This window comes from Vulpes lagopus, chromosome 3 (genome assembly GCF_018345385.1).
Source record: "Vulpes lagopus strain Blue_001 chromosome 3, ASM1834538v1, whole genome shotgun sequence".
Classification (NCBI taxonomy): Eukaryota; Metazoa; Chordata; class Mammalia; order Carnivora; family Canidae; genus Vulpes; species Vulpes lagopus.
This window is the reverse complement of record NC_054826.1, coordinates 112,129,131-112,148,742: the sequence shown is the minus strand read 5'-3', so window position 1 is coordinate 112,148,742 and position 19,612 is coordinate 112,129,131. Positions and strand designations below refer to the sequence as shown.

General features: G+C 38.7%; 1 protein-coding gene across 3 annotated transcripts in view; it reads left to right on the top strand.

Annotated features, from left to right (window-relative positions):
• METTL9 (methyltransferase like 9) overlaps positions 1-19,612 on the top strand; it is a 46,200-nt gene that overhangs the window by 11,679 nt on the left and 14,909 nt on the right. For all 3 annotated transcript variants that reach the window (XM_041748677.1, XM_041748675.1, XM_041748678.1), the window contains 3 exons: positions 667-857; positions 5,900-6,109; positions 12,010-12,194. In XM_041748677.1, the coding sequence (XP_041604611.1) occupies positions 667-857; positions 5,900-6,109; positions 12,010-12,194 (586 nt within the window). The remainder of the gene's footprint in view (positions 1-666; positions 858-5,899; positions 6,110-12,009; positions 12,195-19,612) is intronic.

Here is a 19,612-nt window from a genome sequence, read left to right as displayed (position 1 = left end):
GGCCTGTTATTACTTTGTTTTCTCATTGATTGCAATGTGACCTTAAGTAACTTCTTAATCTTTCTCAAGAACATATTGCCCCTATTTGAGAATGTTATATGACCTGGTAAAGCACACCTCAGTATTTCTAAAGGCAGCTTAGTCTGGTCACTGGAGTGTTAACTTCTGCTGCTTACTCTGCCATTGATGTGTTTGGTGGTTTTGAATTAAATCACTGCATTACATGATGGTTTCCTTATCTAAAACAAAGTTAATAATGCTAGTTTTGGCTTCTGAGACTGATTTTCAGTGAAGGAGAGGCCAACAGAGCTTTCCTAGATCTCAGAGTACTGGAGGTATAGTGACTGAAATAGTGGGCCAGGAGTCAGAACACCTGGATTATGGCCTAGCTCTGCCACCTACTAACCTACTAAGCTATATGATTCAGAAGCCTCTTCAACCTTCCTCTGCCCTCCCATCCCCTTAGGAGAATTAAATAATGAGAAATTATGTATGTGGAAGTATTTTACACTTTGTAGGTTATCTGAGTATAAAAGATGAGATTATCCTCAAAGTGCCAAGGGCCATGAGATTATGATATTTGGAAATATCACATTTGATTTAGTCTTCGGGCTTTTGTTTAGATGACACTTCAGTTGTGTATTTTCACTTTTTCTTCTTTTTTAGTGGTATGTGTGCAACAGAGAGAAATTATGCGAATCACTCCAGGCTGTCTTTGTTCAGAGCTACCTTGACCAAGGAACACAGATCTTCTTAAACAACAGCATTGAGAAATCGGGCTGGCTATTTATCCAATTATATCACTCTTTTGTGTCATCTGTTTTTAGCCTGTTTATGTCTAGAACATCTATCAATGGGTAAGTGAATCTTGTGTATTTTTTCTTTACCCTTAGGTTTATGAAAAAAAAAGAGGAAAGTTGTTTTGTTGAAGGTGTTGACTGCCTCCGCTACAATACTTCTACTAGTTAGAATCCTTGACAGTGGGTCCAGTCTTCAGCCTTATGCTCCCAAGTGATGTTCATAATGCTGCTAATTCCCTGTGGGAGAGTATCAAGAACTGAGTTCTTAACATAGCTGAAGAGTGAAATCTTCACCTTAAGCACACTTTCCAGGAGCAAGTTTTTTGGGGGGATTTAATCAGTGCAGCAATGTGTGATGGCTTATTTCTAGGGAAGGGTCCAACATCTGTTCTTACATAATGTCTAGGCTCACCAGAATTTTTTTTTTCCGATTTTATTTATTTATTCATGAGGACACACAGAGAGAGGCAGCAGACATAGGCAGAGGGAGAAGCAGACTCCATGCAGGGAAGCCTGATGCGGGACTTCATCCCAGGACCCTAGGATCACACCCTGAGCCAAAGGCAGTTGGTCAACCAATGAGCCACCCAGGGATCCCTCACCAGAATTTTTTAAACTTACTATGGAAGTACCTATCTCCAGAGTGGTTCTTTTGCATAAATCCATGGAAGAAGCTTTAGGAATATTTTTTATCTTTTCTTGGCCAAATTTTCAAGTATCTCCAAGGCCCAAGAATCTAGAATGCCAAGGGGAAAATCAGTAGGGCTCACTGTTTATGAAGCCTTTTTGGACAGCTTAAAGCCACTAGTTGGGCCCACTTTTTTCCCCCTTCAGGTTTGGAGCCAGCTTCTCCTGAATTTCTGGATCCCCAATCTATCATCTGGTCCTTAAATATGTTTTTAGGCACCATGAGCCATTTCTCAAGATTTCTTACTTGATTTTCTTCATTGTTTATATGAAATTGCCTTAAGTTTGCTTCAGCAAACAGTTGTTATTTTTGTATTGGTAGTTGAATTTATACAACTTGATCTGACATTTTGTTTCTGAAATTGGCTGCACCAAGTTTCTGTTCTATACCATTTTATTTTTCTTTGGAAAGCAGACAAGTCACTGTAGCAATAATTCTTATCCTTTATGGTGGCCTTTACCTCTTTAAAAATGACAAAAGGAAAAAAAAATGACAGAAGGTAGGAATCCTCTCTTCAAATAGTATTTACATTCAACATTTCACATATAATTTTGGGTGATTTCAAACTGAACCACCTCTCTCCTTCACCCCCACCCCATCTCCAACTTCTGCCCCATTGGCTCCTGGTTAAAATTCCTTGATTTGGAATTTCGTGGTTTGGTCAAAGAGAGGCAATACATTTAATCAATCCTTTGGGTTCCCTTATCTATGGCTCTTACCTCCCACTCTCCCAAAACATGTCCGGTGTCCTTTTCTCACCTGAAAGCTTAATTTTGAGCCTGTTGATACTTTGCTTCCATGATACGTTATTACCATAGATGGTTGTCTCTTTCTGAAATAATTATAGGCATACCTCATTGTATTGTTCTTCTCTTAATTGTACTTCACAGATATTGCATTTTTTAAAAAAATATTTTATTTATTTATTTATTCATGAGAGACCCAGAGAGAGAGAGAGAGAAAGAGAGAGAGAAGGAGAGAGAGAGAGAGAGAGGCAGAGACACAGGCAGAGAGAGAAGCAAGGTCCATGTAGGGAGTCCGATGTGGGACTCTATCCCGGGACTCCAGGATCATGCCCTGGGCCAAAGGCAGGAGCTAAACCGCTGAGCCACCCAGGGATCCCCAGATACTGCATTTAAAAAAAATTTAATTGGAGTTCTGGGATAACCATGCATCATGCAAATCTATCAGTACCATTTTTCCATTTGCTCTCTTTGCATCTGTGTGTCATATTTTGGTAATTCTCACAATATTCAGACTTTTTCATTACTATATTATGATAATCTCTGATCAGTGATTATGCCTTGGTGAAAACTCAGGTGACAGCATTTTTTTTTTTTTAGGAATAAAGTATTTTTAATTAAGGTATGTGCATTGCTTTTTTAGACATAATGCTGTTGCACACTTTATAGACCACAGTAGAGTGTAAACATAACTTTTATGTGCACTGGGAAACCAAACAATTCATTTGGCTTGCTTTATTGTGATACTCGCTTTATTGTAGTGGTCTGGGTATCCTGTACTGCGTGGTACCTTCTTTAATTAAGACGTTACTTATCAGACAAGAGGAAGGCCAGGTCAGGAGAGACATGATAGCTGCTTTCAGAGTTTATATTGTAAGGAAAATATAAGGAGGCACACCTCCTCTATAGATTCTAAATCTAGAGAGAACTTAGATTGTGGCCAAAGAACGGAGGATGGTTATTAAACACTAACCCCCGACTGTCCAAGGACATCACTAACTTTAGAAATTAAAGGCAAGGGGATCCCTGGGTGGCTCAGCGGAGAAATAAAAGGCAGAAAGGAAACAGGATGAATGAGAGAGGAAGGGAAGGGAGGAAGAATGAGTAAGAAATTAAAAAGTGAATGTGAGAGGATCCCTGGGTGGCGCAGCGGTTTAGCGCCTGCCTTTGGCCCAGGGTGCGATCCTGGAGTCCCGGGATCGAGTCCCGCGTCGGGCTCTTAGCATGGAGCTTGCTTCTCCCTCTGCCTATGTCTCTGCCTCTCTCTCTCTCTCTCTCTCTATGTCAATCATAAATAAATAAATATTAAAAAAAAAAGAAATTAAAGGCAAGTGAGGGAGTCAGACCTCTCCATAGTATGTGTTTGCTGGAAACTTTATATTGAGCTAGGTCAGTGTTTTGGTATTTTAAATGGGATAACTTTTTATTGTGTGGGACTGACCCACATATGTCAGGAAGCCTAGCTTTTCTGGCCTACCCTCACTAACTGACAGCATTCCCAATTCATCAGGACTACCCCAGACTCTCTCACCTATAGGGTAGAGTTGGTCCTGGTTGAGAAACACTGGGCTTGATGAATTTTGATTTGACAGTTTTAATCTTTTTGTGGAGCCTTTGTGGCTCATGATTTTTGTAAATAACCAACTGAGCCACTCAGTCACCCCTCTTTGGTGCCCTTAAATGTAGATAGATCAGATTACCTCCTGAGCTCTGACTGCAGATGACCTCTATGTCTAGAGTTTTAGGATTATCATGTCAAGGTTCCTTACATCCCAAGAAGTTGGCTAGGAAAACATGTTATTTTATAACTGGGAAAGTTTAAGCCAAATAACTGTTTTGTAAATTACTTTTGAACCTGTGGCAAGTCAGCAGCAACACTGGGAACATGCATCCCTCAAGCCATGCTGCCTGTACCCTCTTCCTGCTCTGACTCTGGCTCCTGTGTGAATTTTGTAAAGCCCCTTCAGTAAGTTCAGTCCCTTTTTTCAGATTTGCTTTCTGCAGTGTAATGTACATTAGAAGATTAAACAAAACAAAACAAAACAAAACAGCTGTATTGGAGGAAATCACTTTTCTCTGTAAGGGATAGCATCATGTTTAACAATCTCTGATGTCCATGCTCCCAAACCCCCTAGTTTTTAGCATTTCTGTGGAGCATAAGATTTGCTATAAACACATTAATAGATATGGTGAAACTCTCCTATTGCCTTAATGGGAAAAGGGTAGAGAGGTGGTTTGTTATATGAACTCTGCAGTTTTAATCCATTCCTAAACTGGTCTTACCAGGAGCACCAGGTTTGCACACATCTTTCCAGTCACCTTGTGACATGTTGTACCTTATGATTATTTCCAGAAAGTAGCAGTACAGTACAGATTTCTCTGCCATTTCCTAGACCAGTGGTTTTCAAACTGTGTTCCAGGGTCTGAAGAGGAAGTGCCTCAGGAGCTGCTTCAGGCTGCAAGGAAAGGCCCAGAAGTGGCAGCTTCTTGAAGGCTCTTAACCTCATTTCTGCAGCAGCTCCATTTACCATTCATTGTCATCTCTGAGCTCCACTTGATTTCAAGAAAGGGTTTTACTGCTTAAAGGGAGTTGGAGAATCCCTGCTTGGGAAAGACTAGGATTTGAGAGCTAGAAAACCAGGGCTAAGTGAGGAACATTCTGCTCCCCAACATGATGCTTCCGTGAGACTTGGTTTGAGCCATAGCTGCTGTTGCAAGAGCTCTCTCTGATCTCCATTTAACTCTTCTCCAACTCTTTTTTTAGAGGCATTACTGTGGTTTTGAATGTTTTTTAGGATCTTTAAAAATAATAGACCCAGACATTTCGGTAATATATAAATCAATGGAAGTATGAATCTACTTTTTAAATGCAAATTAACTGATGCCACAGGGGCCGCTCTTTCTGCTTTTCTCTAGTGTCTCTTAAACATCTATGATAGTGAAGCTATTTTTCTTTACCCATTGTTTAGTTTCATAACAGCTTTTTTTTTTTTTTTCCTATTTGATTTTTCTGCTTAGTGTTATTGGCTAGTGCTGTGGTCTGATTTTGTTGGCCTGTAACAGAAAACATTACTCCATCCATCTCTCCTTCCTAGTTTGACATAAGTTCTTCACATTCACTTTTTTTTTTAAATTTTTATTTATTTATGATAGTCACACACACAGAGAGAGAGAGAGAGAGGCAGAGACATAGGCAGAGGGAGAAGCAGGCTCCATGCACCGGGAGCCCGACGTGGGACTCGATCCCAGGTCTCCAGGATCGCGCCCTGGGCCAAAGGCAGGCGCTAAACCGCTGCGCCACCCAGGGATCCCCTCACATTCACTTTTTAATTTCTTACTCATTCTTCCTCCCTTCCCTTCCTCTCTCATTCATCCTGTTTCCTTTCTGCCTTTTATTTCTCTCCCTTCCCCATTCTTTATAGTTTTTATTTATAATCTCAGAGCCAAATGATACCTGGAGGTATTTTCTTATTTTACTAACTTTGCTTTTAACCCTTGTAAGTCATATAAAAGGTAATGTATAATTTAACCATACAATCACATAAAATAAACATTTTGTAGGTTCAGGAGGAGGCTGTCAGGGCTAGTTACTATAGTTGCTCTGAATGTATGTGGGGGTGCTTACTTTGTATGGACTCTTCCATTTTTGTCCCCTTTTTTTTTTCCAGGTTGCTAGGAAGAGGCTCCATGTTTGTGTTTTCACCAGATCAGTTTCAGAGACTGCTAAAAATTAATCCAGACTGGAAAACCCATAGACTTCTTGATTTAGGTGCTGGAGATGGAGAAGTCACAAAAATCATGAGCCCTCATTTTGAAGAAATTTATGCCACTGAGCTGTCTGAAACTATGATATGGCAGCTTCAGAAGAAGAAATACAGGTATAAGTTTTAGACATCATTTGGGGTATATTTCTTGGTTTTAGTGTATTATTTAGTATATGTGGTGCCAAATCAAGCACTTGAGGAGTATGTTATTTAAAGGATATGAATCAGAAACAATTCTCCATGATTAGAAAATTTTTAAAACTTTCTATATTACAGTAAAGTAGAAACAGAGAGAAATAATCTTTCCTTGTCAGTATTACTTTGGTCTAGAGGAGTCGGCTCTGTAGAAGGAGAGGGGCACGTGAGGGACAGCTTAGTAGAGGGAGATCAGACGTAAAGACTTTTGTGACTGAAATCTGACATTCTTTTTTTTTTTAATAATTTATTTTTTATTGGTGTTCAGTCTGCCAAAATACAGAATAACACCCAGTGCTCATCCCGTCAAGTGCCCCCCTCAGTGCCCGTCACCCATTCACCCCCACCCCCCACCCTCCTCCCTTTCCACCACCTCTAGTTCGTGTCCCAGAGTTAGGAGTCTTCATGTTCTGTCTCCCTTTCTGATATTTCCTACCCATTTCTTCTCCCTTCCCTTCTATTCCCTTTCACTATTATTTATATTCCCCAAATGAATGAGACCATATAATGTTTGTCCTTCTCTGATTGACTTATTTCACTCAGCATAATACCCTCCAGTTACATCCACGTTGAAGCAAATGGTGGGTATTTGTCGAAATCTGACATTCTTAAGGTTTGGTTTTTATTTTATTTTTCAGTGAAAAAAAATTTTATTGTGGTAAACTCCATAACATAGAATTTACGATTCTAGCCATTTTTAAGAGTATAGTTAGTGGTATTAAGTACATTTACATTGTGTAACCATCACCACCATCCATCTTTAGAACTTTTTTATTTTTTATTTTATTTTTATTTTTATTTTTTTTTTATGATAGTCACACAGAGAGAGAGAGAGGCAGAGACACAGGCAGAGGGAGAAGCAGGCTCCATGCACGTGGAGCCCGATGTGGGATTCGATCCCGGGTCTCCAGGATCGCGCCCTGGGCCAAAGGCAGGCGCCAAACCGCTGCGCCACCCAGGGATCCCAGAACTTTTTTATTTTTCCCACTGAAACTCTGTACCCATTAAATACTAACTCCTCAAATCTACCCCTCCCCTCCATTTCCCTGGCCCCTGGCTACCACCATTCTATGTCGTGTTTCTACAAATTTGACTTACTCTAGGAACCTGATATAGGAGTTATACATTATTTGTCCTTTTGTGACTGGCTCATTTCATTAATAAACATAACGTCTTCAAGGTTCATCCATGTTGTGGCATGTATCAAAATTTTCCTTTTTAAGGTTAGATGATATTCCAATGTATGGCTGGCTATACCACACTTTACTTATCTGTTCATCTGTCAGTGGACACTTGGGTTGCCACCACCTATTAGCTATTGTGAGTAATGCTTCTGTAAACATGAATGTACAATAATTGTTTGAGTGTCTGCTTTCACTTTTGGATATATACTCAGAAGTGAAATTGTTGGGTTATATGGTAAGACTATGTTTAATTTTTTAAGGAAATATCATACTATTTTCCTTAGCAGCTACACCAATTTACATCTCACCAGCAATCCACAAGGGTTCCAATTTCTCTGCATCTTCACCAGCTTTATTTATTTATTTATTTATTTATTTATTTATTTATTTATTTAATGATAGCCATCCTAATGAGTATGAAGTGTCAAATCTTGGTTTTAAGACCATCTCCTGCTTAAGAGACTTAGGAAGAAGGTTGTTTTTTATTCAGTATGGATTCTCCCGAAGAGAAGAAGATGCTGGGTACAGAATGCAGGAGGTAATAGGGCCTGCCTCCTGATATTTGGGAAGCCAGGTTGAGCCTTAGAAGGAGAAAGAATTATGCACTCACTTTCTTATCCACTGAAGTTTTTGCTCATAACAAATTAACCCTAGAGACAGAGTATTGACGTAGCTCTGGGAGTAGTACTGGAATGAACATTGGCAAAACGTGGGAATTTTTAGCTTGGAGAAGAGAGACCAAGTAGGAAGGAGTTGGAAGGGAAGGTTATGATCAACAAAGGAAATGGAGTTTTATGTGGAAAGAGGAGTAAGTGTAATCTCTGGTATAATCATGTGTAGCTAGCTCTCAGAAGTTGAGGTAGAGTTTAGGGGCATTTACCTTCCTAACACCTGGAGCATCCAAGTCCTTGCCACTCTCAGTGTTTAAATAGCTGTTAGGAACGCTATTGTAGATTTCTATCTGTGTGAGGTTGAACTACATGATTTGTAAGATCCCACTTAGCTCTAGCAGTTTGTCTCAGATTAGATCCTGGAGGGCCTGTGGTGATGACTACTGAAGTATTTCTTCACTTGGAAATTAATTCAACATTTCAAAACTTGGAACTTTTTTACCTTTGTTTTAACAATGCCTTAAATCATGCCAAATTCCTAATCTGATGTTCTCCTTCCACTTAAAAAAAAAAAAAAAATCTGTTTTTGGAAGTGCATATGAGGTGGAAGGTGTTTGAAACTGCTTCATTCTCCTTCTATGCACTCCTGCCCCTTTCATTCCTTACTTGCCATTGAAGCCCTTCTTGACTAAATGCCTGAATGGAATTATCAGTGAAATTTAAATGTTTGAATTAAAAAAAAAATAAATGTTTGAATTAATAATTCATTGTATCTAGAGTTTACATGCTATATAACCTAGTAGTAAACTTATCACCATATGAAAAATACTTAGTTTAATTTTTTTCCTAATTTATAACACATATGCCAAAATCTATTTGTAATTTGACCTAAATAGGAATTCATACTGGTTGATATTCCCTCCACATTATCGTTAGTATTAAATAAAAACATATTCACAAAGTGATATTTTTCGGCAGTCTGAGGTTTTAATGAGGAAGTGGTATTCTTACTAAGATTGGGGTTCATCCAACCCATGGTGGCAGGGCAGACTTACAGCTTAATACCTTTTTTTTATTTTGGCTTGGGAGCTAGCTATTTTTTGCTTCTCTTTGATATCTGAGTTCATGAAAAACTGGCTTCCTAATAAAGGTTCTGGATGTCATTTTTGAAATAATTTACAGAAAATGTCTGGGTTTTTCCTCTGTTGCCAAGAATCACTATTTATGCCAGAAAACCCAATTGTAAAACTTAAAAGATGTGGCTTTGATTTTTAAAACAAAACAATGATTTTTCTTTATACTGTTGGTGTTTTGCTTTTTATTTAGTCTATATCAAAATACTGATTGCTTTTTTCACTTCTGTAAAATATATTTTAAATCCTCCTGGAAGATAAACTATTACTTTAAATCCTTTTCTTGAAAAGAATAATTCCAGGGTTAGAAATACTGTTTTGTGGGCGCTTGGGTGGCTCAGTCGGTTAAGTGTCTGCCTTTGGCTCAGGTCATGATCTCCGGGTCCCACGATCAAGCCCCACATTGGGCTCCCTGCTCAGCGGGGAGCCTGCTTCTCCCTCTACCTCTGTTTCTCCTCCCTGCTTATTGCTTATGCTCTCTCTCTGTCTCAAATGAATAAATAAAATCTTTAAAAAAATACTGTTTTGGAAAAGCCACAGACATAGGAAAGGATTATACAGTTTTTGATGTGTGCACCATTTAACAATTCTACAATACAAATGATAGCACATAACAAAATGGTTCTATGGCAGGAAAAAATTTGGGCAGCATATTTTCCTTTCTTGGTCTGCTTCACCAAAAACTAGTGGTAAAATTAGTTTAGGTGATCTGATTGGTAGTTAGTAGATGGTGGAGGGAATATGGGTGTGGTAAGATGCTGAGCTATGCAGGGGGTGGGTTTAGACTTAAATTCACATAGACCATTCACATGTGGGTAATCAAAAAGGAATCATATGTACAGTTCTAACACCAGAGAAGAGATCTTTAATATACATTTGAAAGATGCCTGACTTTAATCCATTATCTGGAGGTTTGAAATCTTCCTTGAAAAAAATGTTTTAGTTAAGAATTCTATTTCTTATGTTATCTTCATTTTCTCTTTTTAATGAAAAGATGTTGGAGACTGAAGAGCAGGCTGCTCTTTGCTCTCATCCCGCCACCCTGACAGGATTAATTCACAGACCTATCATCAGGCCCTTTCTCACCTTAGCTGGGGAGAGCACCTTCGTTGCCCCAAATGTACTAGGAACATTTCCAAGGTGTAATTTTTATTCTGCCAGTGACTTGCGGTGTAATTTGGACAAGTCACTTCTTCCACTGTCCTCATTAGGAAATCTTAACCACATGCGTTATTCCTGGGCTAACATGCTGTTTGAGTGGGGCTGATAAGTTTGTCTTCATCGGTGGAACCGAATTTACAGAAGTAAAGATGAAGTTGGGCTTCTAAATGTGTAGCTGTAACCATCCCTGTGTTAAAGCCATAATTTTCTGTTAGGAGCCTGTCTTTCTTTCTTTCAAAAACTGCAGGCAATTCAGAGATAGATTTAATGAGATTGTTCTAGATTAAAACATGATGATAATGCTTGGTTTCTGCTTCCTTATAGATGGCCTAAGACTTTTGTTGTAATTTTGTTTTTTAAAATCAAGTATATGATTTGTTTTTGCAATTTACAAATTTAAACTGTTTGACTAAAGTATTAATATGCAAATAGTCCTTTTTAATTGTTTATCTCGGTTTTTAAAATGGGAATTGATCATATTTGTATCTCAAAATTAGGATCTTTAGAGTTTGAGCTAAATCTAGTTTCTAAAATCATCATTGCAGTTACAAGTTCAGTACAACAAAGTGAGTTTGGAGCCCTAATGCCCTACTTCCTTCAAGCAACAAAGGAATCTGACTAGTCCCTTGAAGTTGGTTAGTGTTGCTTTAGAGGAGGCTTTAGTTATTTAAAAAAAAATTTTAGACTGAAAAGAAGATGCAGCTGAGTGGTTTGTGCTCCTTTTATTCTACTATTCAAAAATGCTCTCAAATATCACTATGCTAATGAGTTTTCTGAAACAGCCCTCATTATACCTTTAGAATTTTCTAAGATAACTTACTGTATCTATTCAGCATTATCAGAGACTTGTTTACCAAAGATCCTTTCTCCTGTTTCCTTTTTTTCCCTGCCTCTATCATAACATGTCTCACCTGCCACATTCTGATTGTCATAACCAAGCAGAGTGAGTCATTTACAAATTGCCTTAAATGGTGGGGCTAACAAAGACTCTTGATAAGAGAATTCCTTCTTTTGGTGGATAAAACATTGTAAAGGATTTAGAAATGTTCTGAGAGAGAGAGAGAGAGGGAGAGGGAGGAAGAGAGAGCGAGAGACCAAGGCTGAGTGTTGTGTTAGCTATGCTCTTCCCTTACAGGTTTTTTTTTTTTTTTTTTTCCCTTACGGTTTTAATAGGAACCTGTGCTTTATCGTTTTCTATATAGTTATTCAGATGTGAAGATACTATATGAGATGGCATCTGTCTCCTGGGAACAGAGTTGTGCTTAAAAAGCCATAGGAAATTATCTTATACCACCCCCAGCCATTCTTAAAAATAGGAGGGACCCCAGGAATATAAAACATGAATATACAATGTATTTTGTGATTAAATTCCAATGAATGTAGAAAGTAGGATTTTTTTGTTCATTTGATATTCAGGAATTTGATGGTCTAGTTATAGCCATTTTTATCACTTTATATCTTCATACTTATTAAACATATGATTAATTCTTATAAAGGAAGTATAGGTTTTAAGATCTGGAAATAGGTGAAATGCTAAATTTAAAGAAATAGGGTTGCTGTTTTCTTTTGCCTGGCCATTTTATTACTGCAAACATAAATTTTAATGAAAGAGCTTGCAGTTAATTTGAGTTAGAAGATAAAGTAAGAGCCTGCAGTACATGCTCTAACTTTATGTTTAAGGATGTCTTTAAGTGGGTTTATATCAATCAGGTTATTTCTGATATTTTCAGAGTGCTTGGTATAAATGAATGGCAGAAGACAGGGTTCCAGTATGATGTCATCAGCTGCTTAAATTTGCTGGACCGCTGTGATCAGCCTTTGACTTTATTAAAAGATATCAGAAGTGTCTTGGAGCCAACTAGAGGAAGGGTCATCCTTGCCCTGGTTTTACCCTTTCATCCCTATGTGGAAAACGGTAAGTGTGGTCAGGTTCCCTCTTACCCAGCATAGATGTTCATTGGTATTTGTGATTTTGTTTTCTTAGAAGAGCCTGGAATTGAAAGGAATTTGGTTAACCTATGTAAAATACCACCCATGTAATGATCACCTTGAGGATTTCCATGTGACACATGTTCATCTTAATGTGGATTTTATAGAACCCTAAATGCTCCCTTTGCAGTGATAATAGTGAATACTCAGCTGGGTCTGCCTGCTTGAAATTGAAAACCTAAAATGTGTCCAATTTTCTGCTCTTAAAATGGAGCCTGAATCACTTATTTATTAGCTTGTAAGCTGAGTCAAAAAATAAGTGCTGCCTTTTAATTTACCTGTATATACTTGCTGAACGTCATAGTTGTTTTGTATGTTACATCTCTTGTTTTGGACTCTAAAAATGATAATGCTGTTACCTGTTTTACTCTGCTGAAGACCATTTGTGTTCCAGCATGTTTCATTTCTTTGTGTGACATTTGACTTTTTGATTGCATAGTCTTGCTCTTCAACAATACTGAATGAAGAATATGTTAGAAGAAATGGTTTGATTTCATATTACTCCGTATTTACTGTGACCTGGTTGTAGTCACATTAACTCATGGTTTTAGCTAACATGGTTTTACATTTTGGTCATGTTGAAAGATATGACTTTAAGCTTCTCCTTTGCATTTTCATAAGCTAATGTGCAGTAATATAAAAATTAGTTATCATGTAAAGTATTGCATGTTCAAATTTAAAAATCTTTATTTTTTCCATTTTGCTGCCTAATTCAGTTTTGGATTCAAAAACTCCCAAGAGCTTGCAGACATATTTAAGAAATCCATTACTATTTCACCAGGGTTGTAGTTGGCAAATATCTGTGAAACTCTGTCTTCAGGAGTAATGCTCATGTTTGCTTATAACCATGGATTTGCATTGCCTCACTTGCTCCTTCATTTCTTTTTGTCCATATTTTTTTCTCCTCAGGTTGTAGTTTCTTCAGATTAAATTCTTGCTTTAACCTTATCAAATGATTTTGGACTTAGTTGATGATGGGAGTAATAAAAAATTCTTTTAGACATAAGAGGGTGGGAAAGAACGCAAGTAGACCAGATAGTCCCACCCCCATATAACTTCTCGGTTTTCACATTCTTGTTGTAGAACCACCTGTCATAGTAAAGAAAAAACTGCTTTAAGTGTGAGTGCCCATATTGTGTGTGTGTGTGTGGGGGGGGTTCCTACAGTAAAATCTAGTAAATGTCCTTGATAATTCAGCAACCTGACCTTTTTTTTCAATGCTGTTCCCTGTCTAAGTCTCAGCTCCATCTCTGCATTGCAATCACTAGTTATCAGGTTGTAAGGTCCCAGTTTCCTGTGTCCTGTTGGGCAACCCACATGATAGAATTTTTGTGCTATTTCCTGGCATAGCAGGAGGTGGAAGAGCAGGGGGAGAAACATCAATCTAACAATGAATTTTATTTTTTTGTGTTCCTCACACTAAAAATTGAGAGGAAATCCAACTGGACAAGAGAGTAGTCTCCAGTAAGGCCTGAAAACAAGCTCCTTGATTGTGGATGCATAGCACAGAGTTGCCTGTTGAGTCCAAGGAGTCTGACATGTGACACAGAGCAAACCTGAGACAAGAAGCTTTGTTACTGTGGGTGACCTTTAATGACCTATACATTTTGCAGATTGCTCCACGGCACTCTATTATTGCTTCCTTTCTCTAAGTCACTAATTAGATCCTGATGATTTCCATGTGACACAATGTGAGGACTGAAATGCAAAGTGACCTTGTGGTGTGAGTTCATGAATACTGGGCTGTTTTAGGAATATAGGAGTGTGCTTTGCATATTTGGCTCAATCTATTTTTTAACAAAAAGCAATTGTAGAAGAAATGATTTTTTTTTTTTTTTGGTAATTTTTAAATTTGTTTTACACCATAGCCATTTTGAAAAAAATTTAAAATGTGTCTTTCTGATTTCAATTTCAGTTTATTTGGTTTATTGACCCAGTTTTAGTTAAGGGTCATTAAATCTAGTGAGAATTGTTTTTAAGTATCAAATAAGGAGAAAGTATATAATGAAGAAAAGGAAAATTATATTGCAAAAATGAATAGTGGCATGTTTAATTTTTTTTTTTTTAAGATTTTATTTATTTATTCATGAGAGACACAGAGAGAGGCAGAGACACAGGCAGAGAGAGGGAGAAGTAGGCTCCATGCAGGGAGCCCGACGTGGGACTCGATCCCGGGTCTCCAGGATGGGCCAAAGGCGGCATTAAACTGCTAAGCCACTTGGGCTGCCCTTTTTTTTTAATTGTAATTTTTATAGAAAATGTTACTTTCATCATCTGGTTGTAAGTGCTATGTTGGAACCAGTTTTATTGGCTTGTGAGAGCTGATTATTATATTGTCTTGAGTTTAGTGAACTGGTCATTGAGTGGCTGCTACTGAACCTGATCATTGTATGGTCAGTGGTGGGAGCACTTAAATCTTGGAAACTGGTAAACACTGCAGTAGCCTCTCCCCTCCCCATGCTTGTTGGGAAACATTGACCAGCATGCCACTGGATGTATAACTTTACTTGAGGAAGCCCCCATTGATGTACTTTTAGGTACCAGCAGTTTGCTTTATAAATAATAGTGAAATGAACACTCTTAGGCAAGTCTTTGCCCATGTGTAAGTATGTTCAGGACGCTTTCTGCTTTGAGAAACAGAAGGAGCGCCTGGGGTGTGCAGTTTGTTATGAGTCTGACTCTTGGTTTTTGGTTTTGGCTCAAGTCCTGATCTCAGTGTCTTCAGATCAAGCCCCATGTCTGGCTCAGTGCTCAGTGCTCAGTGTAGACTCTGCTTAAGACTCTCTCTCTCTGCCCTCCCCCACGCTTGTGCTTGCACGCTCTCTCTCTCTCTCTAATCTATATTTTTTAAAATGGAGCAACTATAAATCACTTTTCAAAAATTAAGAGTTTATTTTGGAAAAGTGACTATGAATTGGGTTAATTAGGTAATATAGCTGTTCTGCTGAAGTTCAGAGCTTCTTTTCTTCATCTTCAGTGTATTGACATTCCCCTCAGAATTACAGAATGGCTGATGTAGTACCAAATGTCATGTGTAGGATGACAAAATCTTAAAAAGATAGAAGGGCACCTAGGTGACTCAGTCAGTTAAGCATTCGACTCTTGATTTCCACTTAGGTCATAATCTCAAGGTTGGAATTCTGCATCAGGCTCCTCACTTCATGTGGAGCCTGCTTATGAATCTGTCTCCCTTTCCCTCCACCCCTGCCCCCACCTTAGAAAAAAACAACAACAACAAAAAAACAACTCCTAGAAAGAGAGAACCATTTTCCTCCATATATCATTTTTTTTTTTTATTAGTGAGGGAGACCTTCCCCAGAAATCTCCCTTCATTTTGGGGCCCATTGGTAAGACTGGGGCACCTATTCCTGCCCAATCAGCAACTGGTGAGGGAGGAGCCAGGGACAGTCAAGATGCACTCTCTGGGTCTGGGAGGGAGTCATCTGCCCTGAGCATATTTACACTGTTGGCCTGAGCTTGCAGTGAAGGTGGAAGGGGATTGGTGCTGACTACTCTTCTGCCACAGAATATCTTCATTCGTTTAAAAAGTATTTCCTGAGTGCCTAGATGCTAGAGATGTAGTGGGTAGGAAGCACTCAGATATCTTTGCCTTCATGGAGCTTATGTTCTAGTGAGGAAGACAGGAACCAAATGGCATGCTGTTGGTGATACGTGTTACGGAGAAAACAAACAATAAAAACAAGAAAGGGGCATCTGGAATTGACAGTTGGGTTTGGGTGCCATAATTTAAAGAGGATATTCAGGGAAGAGCCTCACTGAGAAGGTGACATAGAAAAAATACCCTGAAGGAAGTTATGTCTAAGGATATTTATATGAACCATTTCTAAAGTTGGAACTGCTTGTGAAAGACAGTTTTCCAGATAGCTAACCTGAGATCTTAACCCCGTTTATGGGATAATCATCTTTTCCCCAGTTCTTTGCTACCTCTATCATAGACTGAAGTCCCATATGGGTTTGGTTCTATTAAGATTGATCCTTCCATGTGTGCCAGTACCAAACCATTTTAATTGTAGCTTAGCATACATTTTAATGTCATAGCATTAGCTCCCTTCTAGCAGTTCCTTTGCAGATTTTTCTTGGCTTATTTATTTAACAGATCAACTTTAGCACTAGTTAATTTATAGATTGATTTAGGGGATATTGAGTCTTCCTTGCTAATAATAGGATGTACTTTTCATTTTATTCAATTCTCTTTTTGTTGTTAAAGATTTTATTTAGGGATCCCTGGGTGGCGCAGCGGTTTGGCGCCTGCCTTTGGCCCAGGGCGCGATCCTGGAGACCCGGGATCAAATCCCACGTCGGGCTCCCGGTGCATGGAGCCTGCTTCTCCCTCTGCCTGTGTCTCTGCCTCTCTCTCTCTCTCTCTCTCTCTCTCTGTGTGTGTGACTATCATGAATAAATAAATAAAATTTAAAAAACAAAACAAAAAAATAAATAAAGATTTTATTTATTTATTCATGAGAGGCAGAGACCTAGGCAGAGGGAGAAGCAGGCTTCCTGTGGGGGGAGCCCGATGTGGGACTCGATCCTGTGACCCTGAGATCAGGACCTGAACCAAAGGCAGACGCTCAACCACTGAGCCACCCAAGTGGCCCTATTCAATTCTTTATGTTCTTTAGTAACATAAAATTTTCTTCGTAAAAGTCCTGCACAGTTTTTGTTGGATTTTTCTTAAATTTTTTTTTTTTTTAATTTTTTTATTTATTTATGATAGTCACAGAGAGAGAGAGAGAGAGGCAGAGACACAGGCGGAGGGAGAAGCAGGCTCCATGCACCGGGAGCCTGATGTGGGATTCGATCCCGGGTCTCCAGGATCGCGCCCTGGGCCAAAGGCAGGCGCCAAACCGCTGCGCCACCCAGGGATCCCCCTTGTTGGATTTTTCTAATGGTGTGTTTGTGTGTGTGTGATACTGTTAAATAGAAAATTTCCTTCTATCATTTTTTTAACTTTTAAATTTTTTCCCAGCTTTTGGGAAATTGACAAATAAAAATTATATGTATTTAAGGAATACAGCATGATGATTAATATACGTATATGTTGTTGAAGGCATTACTACAATCTAATTAATGCATTCATCACCTCACATAGTTACTCAATTAAGTTCTATTCTTCTAGCAAACTTCAGGTACAGAGCAGAATATTATTAACGTGGTCGTCACACTGTACATTAGATCCCCAGAACTTACTCGTCACTGGAATTTTGTACCCTTTGACCAGTGTCTCCCCATTTTCCCCACCCTCAGCCCTAGGCAACCACCGTTCTACTCTCTAGTTCTACAAGTTTGACTTGTTTAGTTTTCACATATAAGTGAGATCATGCAGTATTTATTTTTCTGTGTCTGGCTTGTTTGACTTAGCATAACGTCCTCCAGTTTCATCCCTGTTGTTGCAAATGGCTCTTTCATCATATTTGAGAATGAATGGTAGGTTTACAAACATAAGCAATTGATTTTTTATGTATGTACTAATTTTGTAATCTTTTACATTTTTGAAATATTTTAGTGTTTCCAGTAGCTTCTCTGTTGATTCTCTTGTTTCCTTGATACATCTACAAATGGTTTTGCTCCTAACTTTACATGTTTTGACTTTTTTGGTCCAAGTAAATTGGTAGTTAATTCCAGAATATGTTTTAAAAAATGGTAGGCATTTTTGTTTTGTTTTTGAGTTTAATGAGAATATTTCTACTTTATTTTTTTTTTTAAAGATTTTTATTTATTCATGAGAGACACACAGAAAGGAGAGAGAGAGGCAGAGACACAGGCAGAGGGAGAAGCAGGCTCCATGCAGGGAGCCTGACATGGGACTCGATCCCGGGTCCCCAGGATCAGGCCTTGGACTGAATGCGGCGCTAAACCGCTGAGCCACCCGGGCTGCCCAGAATATTTCTACTTTAAATATGATGCTGTGTTTGGCTTAAGATTGCTGTTGTTTGGCTTGAAATACATATTCTTTTAAATCTTGTTTTATTAAAAGCTTAAAAAGTCAAGAATTGCTGTTGAATTTTGTTACCGGTATTTTCAACATCTATGGAGATAGTCATTCTGTTTTTTTTCTCCTTTGACTTGTTACATTAATAGTACTTGTATACTTTATAACCACCCTTGCATTTCTGGGCTTAGATGGGATAGTCTTCTCAAATTCTAAATAAAAATATTAGCAAAATGTTGATGAGTAATAATTGATTTATATCTGATTTGGAGGATGTTATCTTTCTCATGTTTTGGTATCACTCTTCTACTGGCTTTTTTTTTTTTTAAATACATTTACTGCTTTTTATTTTTTTTTTTAATTTTTTATTTATTTATGATAGTCACACAGAGAGAGAGAGAGAGAGAGAGGCAGAGACATAGGCAGAGGGAGAAGCAGGCTCCATGCACCGGGAGCCCGATGTGGGATTCGATCCTGGGTCTCCAGGATCGCGCCCTGGGCCAAAGGCAGGCGCTAAACCGCTGCACCACCCAGGGATCCCCTTCTACTGGCTTTGTAAAAAATAATTTGGAAGTTTTTTCTTCTATGCTGTAAAACAATTTAAATGGAATATGGCTCCCTGTTCTTGGAAAGTTTAGTAAAATTCTCCTGTGAAACCAGTGAGGCCTGTGCCTGTTGAGAGGTAGCCTTTAGCAACTTTTTAACTTTATTCTAGGGTTATTATTCTGATTAGGTATATTTAGTCTTAAAACTTGAATAAGTCTAAATAGAAATAAGCAAGACTCTGGTAGGACTGTTGTGTGGAAAGAGCTTGGGCTATGAGGGCTGGCCCTGTTTGAAACCTGGACCTCTCATTAAGATTAGTGTTTCATCTATAAGAGCGGGACTGATCTTTACCTCGAGGGTCTTCATGAGTATTGAAGAATTTAATGTAGGGGCACCAGGATGGTGCAGTTGGTTAAGCATCTGCCTTCACAGTCCTGGGATTGAGCCCTGCATCGGGCTCTCTGCTCTTGATGGAGAGCCTGCTTCTCCCTCTCCATCCCCCTGCTTGGGCTCTGTATATGTGTGTGTGTCAAATACGTAAAGAAAATCTCTAAAAAAATAAAAAACTCTAACATATAGGAGAGTGCCCTACTGTGTCTGTCTCAATGTTGATATTTAATGTGTGTTAGATTTAGGTCATCCTATTGTGTCCTGTTACTTCATCTTTTTTTTTTTTTTTTTTTTAAATTTTTATTTATTTATGATAGTCACACAGAGAGAGAGAGAGAGAGGCAGAGACACAGGCAGAGGGAGAAGCAGGCTCCATGCACCGGGAGCCTGACGTGGGATTCGATCCTGGGTCTCCAGGATCGCGCCCTGGGCCAAAGGCAGGCGCCAAACCGCTGCGC